The sequence below is a fragment of the Coptis chinensis genome, chromosome 2, assembly GCF_015680905.1.
Source record: "Coptis chinensis isolate HL-2020 chromosome 2, ASM1568090v1, whole genome shotgun sequence".
NCBI classification, from domain to species: Eukaryota; Viridiplantae; Streptophyta; class Magnoliopsida; order Ranunculales; family Ranunculaceae; genus Coptis; species Coptis chinensis.
The window spans coordinates 44,374,106-44,381,804 of NC_141457.1; the positions used below are offsets into that span (position 1 = coordinate 44,374,106).

The 7,699-nt window shown below is 37.0% G+C and overlaps 1 protein-coding gene across 1 annotated transcript; it reads left to right on the top strand.

The window, feature by feature from the left end:
* The first annotated feature begins 7,096 nt into the window (after nt 1-7,096).
* LOC147516162 (uncharacterized) lies at nt 7,097-7,699 on the top strand. Its single transcript, XM_086593177.1, has one exon. The coding sequence runs from the start codon at nt 7,097-7,099 to the stop codon at nt 7,697-7,699; it is 603 nt and encodes a 200-aa protein (XP_086449303.1).

The window sequence follows — 7,699 nt, forward strand, 5'->3', positions numbered from 1 at the left end:
TTAGGATGTAAATTACGCACTTTTCTTTATAAAATGTTAAAAATCATACAAATTAGTTAGTTACATAATTTAATTGTGCTATTGAATTATTTCATGAACCCCCTTCTCCCAAATCATTTGGGGGTGGTATATTTAATTTTAGCACATTGTACGCTCACATATTAAAATTGCATGTATAAATATCGAAATATAGAATCCATAGGTCTTGTTGATTTTATTGGGATGCATAATGTAATTAGGTACCTTAATTTCGTGAAATTCACTATTTCACGAAATTTAGGAAGCTAATCCAATAGGAGCCACGATAGGCGCATGGTTGAGTTGTGAACGTATGGTATTATTTTATTTCTGTTAGAGTCCCCGCTTATGTTCCAAGCGTTATTTATTATTTCATATTATCCCCATAACGGGTGAAACTCATATAGGAGTTGGGTATGTTTTATTTCTTTATATTAGTATAGATTAACCTTCTTTTTTCAGGTGCTCCCATTTACAAGAGCGTTTCTATGGTATTCTCTATCCTTTATTTTCATTCCATACTTTGGGGACAAAGTATGATTCTGTTTGGGAGTGGTATAGAAACACATTGTAAATGTTTAAGCACATATTAGGTTTGATATTACTTATTATTTGCCTTATAAAAATTAGAAAAAAAAATCAAAAATATAGTTTACACTATGCACTTAGTGATAATGGTCTTGTTCCCTTCTCCATGATGATATTAGTCTAGAAATTTGACGTAGTACTTGGATTAGGATTTAATTTTTGAAACTTAGATTAATATGTAGGTAATAGGCATTGCATCTTTCCATGAACATCTTGCATGAGCATCTATGATTATACTTGGCAGTATTTTTTTGAGACCTAGGTTATAGTACTTAATACATATCATGTGAGCATCTAGCCTAAAAGCCCCATATGAATTAATATATGAGTGATGACACAAGGGAGAAGTCAATTCCGAGTAGAGAAATCACACATCTACTTGCTTGATCACCATACCATATCCTATGCGAGAATTTAGGCCCTCTTTGGATCGATATAGCCAGAAATTCACACCTATATGAAATTTATTATCCGTTAATCGTCCCACTGAGCCTTTCATTAGCCTTTTCACAAACCATAAATCCTTTACCCAATAAAACAAAATAAAAAAAATAAAAAAATAAAAAAATAAAAAATAAAAAATAAAAAAAATCAGCCTACCTATCTGGATAAGTCTGAGAAATAGGATGAGTGAAGAAAAGAGAATAGAAAAACATGTGTAAACAAAAATTAGTTAGTTGCTTAAATAGAAAAAGGAAAGAAAAGAAATTTTCCATCCAAGGAAAAGGAAAAAAAAATAGAAAATAGAAATTCAAAGTTAGAACTCCAAAAACAGAATCAAAGGAGTCAAAAGCAAAAACAAAAAGGCTAAGGATGGAAACAAAGTGTAGAAGCAAAATAAGTATAAGGTTTCCTCTAGTTACATAATAGATGTGTTTGATCGACCTCGGCTTCCTGGGATTGTCATTGAGATTGTGAGGAAATTTGTGCCCATTGCATACTAGAGTTAACAAACTTGAGTGGAAAAATCATAGTGTTATGTGTCTTGACACATTCCTTGCGAGAACCTACTTAGGCTTGCCCAAAAGATTGTTTAAAGTCAGATCCCTGATACTATGAGTCAGACGTGGGAAGAGATAGAATATATGAGAGAAGGTTTCACATGGTAGTTTGACCAACTTGTATATTCATAAATCAATTAAACAAGACGCAAAAGTGCATGTAGTGTGGAGGGGAAAGAATAGGACATGCGACTACAAGGAGTGGTGCACTCTTTTTTTTTTTTAGCGAGATCTCTAGACATAGCGTAAGTAGAAGAACAAGTAATAATATGAATACATAGATAGGATCTTACATTAAGTTGTAATAACATATAAGGATGTGAAAGCACACCATTATGATAACGGAAAAAATACATATCTAGATATTAGATAAGACTATATGCCACATCAACAACATTACGATAATAAAACTAACGAGCATGAAGATGTGAGTAGCATATTCAATTTTCTTCTGCTCAAACTTTTCTAGTGCATCCATGAAGCTGAAGAGTGGTATGTAAGAACTTAAAAAAATGTAATTGGAATTTAAAGAAAAGTGTAGAGGGGAGAAGATGAAAGGAGTGAATGTGAATGATGTGGTGAACGTTCTATTTATAGAAAGGAAATGGAGCCATTTTTTTGCCGTTTCGGTGGCGGGTCTATGACCGTTTTCTGACCGTTTGTAGATCGTTAGTTGATGGAAAATTTGCCATTATGTGTGACATCATTTTTTTTTGGAAAATGTAGGAAATATAAGACATACTTAGGTAGAAAATTAAAATGGAAATACGTAAATAAAATATCCGACATAAATAAAATACAAGTCCAAGAAAATAAAACGTCTACTGGGAATCCTTAGGGGCTGCTGTCATTGATAAGGGTGGAATTTGAGCCGAGGGCTCGGAGCTCGGCTTGGGCTTGGCTCGTTTAAGCTCGGCTCGAGCTCGCTCGTTTACTATATGAGCCGAGCTCGAGCTCAAATAAAAGCTCGTGTAACAAATGAGCTTGATGAAGCTCGGCTCGTTTAGTTCAAATAGCATATTTATAGTGTAAAATAACCGAGGGCTCGGAGCTCGGCTTGGGCTTGGCTCGTTTAAGCTCGGCTCGAGCTCACTCGTTTAACTATATGAGCTGAGCTCGAGCTCAATTTAAAGCTCGTGTAATTAGCGAGCCGAGCTTGAGCATTGTAAAGCTCGGCTTGTTTAGCTCGAATTCCACCCTTAGCTGCTGAAGAAGAGCCAGGAGTCTTGCGACAGTGGGCAGGACGAGCTCCCATGGAGGCTAACTGCTCCTGGATATCGCCTAGAGTATGCAGCACCTGGGCTTGAAACTGGTGTTGGTTTGCCATGAGCATTTGCTGAAACTGGTTCTGGCGAGTACTCAACTGATCCTGAAATGCAGCCATGGAAGTGCGCATGTCTTGCTGAAATTCGCCCATGGTGTTGGACAGTGAATCATGGCGATTGCTCATATCCTCTCTAAATTCTCCCATGTAATGTTCCATTGATACTTGGCGAGTATACATGTCTCGCATGCCACTCTTCATAGTGCAGGGCATCCATAGGATGGCTTATCTGGCTCATAGCAGCCTCATCAAAGAAAGGTGGAGGTGGTGGGGGAGGTGGAGTCACGTTATCGTGTTCCATTGCCATGCATGCTGTGGGTTCCCATGGGAACTATATGCATTTCTTGAAAACATGCATATTCTCATATTGCAGCATAGGAACTAATGGTGTAGCAGACAGAAAACCCAAATTAATCATAACTTACGTGACAAGAACGGTAAGAGGGCCTGACCTGAGTGTGGCATGCATAATGATGTCGAATATAAAGGTTACTGTGCAAAAGTTTCCCTTTTGCTCCTGGAGAACCCAGAGTGGGTGGAGAAATGTCAGATGGCTTATAGGTGCCAATGACATTCTGACCCAGCCATTGAGTCACGGCAAGTTGGTTCCGTTGTACAGAACGTTGATACGTGCATTTCCCATCCAAATTATAATCACCCTCGATTAGCATGTCAAGCATGAGGTCATAAGTCCATGGATACACGGACTGCTGCTGAGTCAGACATGGTTGACCAAAGGTATGCCAGTGATCCCAAAGATCTATTTGGATATCGACACCAATTTTCTATCTACCAAGGAGCAACTTCTTTAGATTCATTATTATGCAAATCCTTCTTTTCAAGTTTTAAAGGGAAGGCTTTGAAGTGGTTCTGCTCCTACAAGAGGGATCGATATCATGTTTCAGGGAGATCGAGGAAATGTTTTTGACCAATTATGGTCATCAGCGAGTAAAACCAAAGCAAGTGTTGGTTTTGTTCCAACTCAATCAAGCAAGGAAAGAAGGAATCTCTTAAAACCTTCTTGTCGCGTTTTATAGCAGAGGCGTAGCTCGTCGAGCATTTAGATAAATAAAAAATGACAGCGGTGATGGCATTTCAAACAGAGCTTATTCCAGGTTCTAATATGCGCAAGTATATACTTCGTAAGAATATTAAAACTCAGAGAGAGTTATATGATAAAACTTAGAAAGATGTGCAAGTTGAAGAAGGTATTCTAGCAGCATCAGTTCAACCAGTGTTGCAGGTGTCAGAATCAAGTAAATCTACCAAGGAGGAGAACTATAACAAATTCGATAAGAGGAAATTGACGGAATCTTATCCGAAATCAGACAATCAACCTTCACAGAAAAAGAGGTTTGAAAGGTTACTAAAAGAGGAATTAGATCCAAGTAATTACATCGCTATTAATACTACAGTGGAAGACATTTTAAGTAGGGTGGAGAAAGAACCTTATTTTCAGCATCCGACATACAAGCTTCGAGAAATAGCAGATAAACCATTCTACAACTTCCATAAGGTCAAGAATCACGAGACAAATAAGTGTCTGCAACTGCTCAGAGAAGTGGATAGGTTAATAAGAGATGGGAAACTTAGGGAGTTCAGAGCTGATGCTAGACCAGAAGTGACAGCTATGGTAAATGATAAACCCTTAGGGGTAATCAACATGATATGTAAGGGGGTTATCCCATAGAAAAAGATCATAAGGGATAAAATCCAAATTATATCCATAGTCAAAGAAGTACTAGAAGTGAACGTGGAGCCGATACCGGTGAACCCTACATTAATATAGGCAAGCATACCTGGAGCTATTATGTTTGTACCTGATGATCTATCAAAGGTAATGTTACCTCATGATAATGCTTTGTTAATTACATTAATAATATTAGGATATGATGTGCAAAAGGTGCTGGTTGATTGTGGAAGTTTAGTGAATATTCTTCTTTGGAAGGCATATATGGGTATCGGATTTGATGAGTCGCATATGAAAAAACCACAGTTTAATCTGTTTGGTTTCAAAGGGAGCTCTACTAGGCCAGCTGGGGAGATTAAATTACCAGTAAGAGCAGGTCCATAGACAATTATGACTAAATTTATAGTCATCAAACATCATTCAGATCATAATGCTATCTTGGGAAGAAAGTGGATACATGCTATGAGAGCAGTTCCGAGTACTTTCTACCAGGTTATCAGATTTTCGACTGCTTATAGGCAACATGAGATAAGAGGTGATTAGTCAGAATCCGAGAAATGTAATTTTGTTACTGTCAAGGGTATGATGAAAGACAAAAAAATGGACACTGGGGGCGTTTCGGAGATCACTAGATAGCAATTAACATAATCTTCATCTCCAAAATCCAATACCAGTAAACAACAAGAGGATTTTAGGTTCACCTCGGAGATGAAAACAGAGTTGGAAACAGTTCCAAGAAAAACGATGGAAGAAGTACAGAAAGTAAATATTGGTCCGGACAATGAAAGTTGCTTTACTTTTATTGGCACAGAGATGAGTTTAAAAATCAGGCAAGATTTGATAAAATTCTTAAAGACAAATAAAGATGTATTTGCTTGGTTGATGGCTAATCTTCCAGGAATTGATCCTCTTATATGTTCTCATAAGCTGAATATGAGAGAATGAGCAATTCTAGTGCATCGAAAGCATAGGAGGGTCAGGCCTATATATGAAAGTGCGGTTCAAGATGAGATTCAAAAGATGATTGAATGTGGAATCATCAAGGAAATTCATAATTTAGAATCGGTAGCGAATATTGTTGTCGTACCAAAGAAAAATGGCAAGGTTAGAATCTATGTGGATTTCACCGATGTTAACAAGCAATGTCCCAAAGATTACTATCTAATGCCAAGAATTGATGAATTGGTCGATCGAATAGGTAGATTTGAGTTGTTGAGTTTTTGCGATAGTCATTCAGGATATTTTCAAGTTATAATGGCAATACTAGATCAACTGAAAGCAACGTTCGTTGTAGAAGGAAGTCTTTACTGTTTCATCATAATGCCATTCAGTCTAAGAAATGCAGGAGCAACGTATCAAAGGTTGGTGGAGAAAATGTTCAGAAATTTTATTAAACATATTATGGAAGTATACATCGACGATATGGTTATAAAATCTAAGAAGGCAGATGATCATGTTAAAGACCTCGATACGGTGTTCCGAATATTCAGACAATTCAACATGAAGCTCAACCCAGAAAAGTGTATTTTTGGAGTAAGTTCCGAGAAATTCCTGGGGTATATAGTTACAAAGAGAGGTATCGACGTTAATCCAGATCAAATTTGAGCTCTTCAGCTAATGCCTTCTACGAGTGCTAGGAAGCAGATACAAAAATTAACAGGAAGAATTACATCTTTGAATAGATTTATATCAAGAACTTCTAACAGATGCAAACCCTTATTCAAGTTGCTGAAAAAGAATACAAAATTCATATGGGAGGAAGAATGTGAATTGGCATTCTCAAAATTAAAAAAATATCTTCAAGAAGTGCCAACTTTGATGCAGCCAGAGGAAGGTGATACTTTATTTTTATATCTAGCAATATCTGACTTTGATATTAGTTCGGTACTAGTAAAAGTAGAAGATGGATTTGAGATACCTGTTTATTTTCAATCCAAGACCATGCTCGAGGCTGAAACTCGATATTCGATGTTGGAAAAATATGCATTAGCTCTCCTCTATTCTACTCAAAGGTTGAAACCTTATTTCCAATCCTACCCAATCATTAATTATCATGACAAATCTTCCTCTAAAGGAAACTTTAGCCAAGACAGCTAAGTTAGGAAGAATGACGAAGTGGTCAGTGCTTATTGATGAGTTTGGTATTGAATATAGGAATAGGGTTGGGAAAAAAAAAAAAAAAAAAAAAAAAGATTTCTTAGCGATTTTCCCCGATTTGAAGATGAAAATTGGAAGATTGAAGAAGATAGTTGCTTAAATTTACAAGAACCTGATGATGTGATGGATGAAGATGATCCATAGGCTAGCACAAATGGGTGGGGACTTTTTGTCGATGGATCATCAGGACAAAAGGGGTGTGGTATCGGAGCTATTCTGATAACCCCTAAAAATCAAATACTAGAGTCAGCAGTTACTCTGGGCTTTCACGCATATAACAACGAAGTAGAATATGAGGCATTGATAACAAGATTGGAAATGGCTAAATCGCTAAATGTCAAAGAATTATCTATATTCAATGATTCTCAATTAGTGGTAAGCCAAATCAATGGAGGATATTCAGCAAAATGTGATAACATGATCGATTATTTGAACTTTGTTAGATTGAAGCTCAAAAACTTCAGCAAGATTAAATTTCAGCACCTCAATCGAGGAGAAAATCGGTATGCAGATGCATTGGCATATGTCGCTGCTATGCTTGAAAATACGGAAGGACGTCTGTTACACATTGGTGTTCAGCAAAACCCAAGTAATGATACGAAACATTCAAAGGTTATGGAAGTAGATACGCTGGGGGTGTCATGGTTAAGCAACTATGTTTCATTTTTGTCTAAAGGTGAATTACCAGAAGATAAAAACGAGGCTAGAAGGGTAATAAAAATAGGAGCTAAAACATATATGCTAATTGATAATGAGTTGTATTGGAAAAATCCTGGTATACCACATTTAAAATGTATATCGATGGCCGAGGCTAGCCAAATCATTGCGGAGATGCACGAAAGGGAATGTGGAAATAATTCAGCGGGGAGATCATTAGCTAACAAGATAGTGAGGCAAGGATACTTCTGGCCACAGATGTGA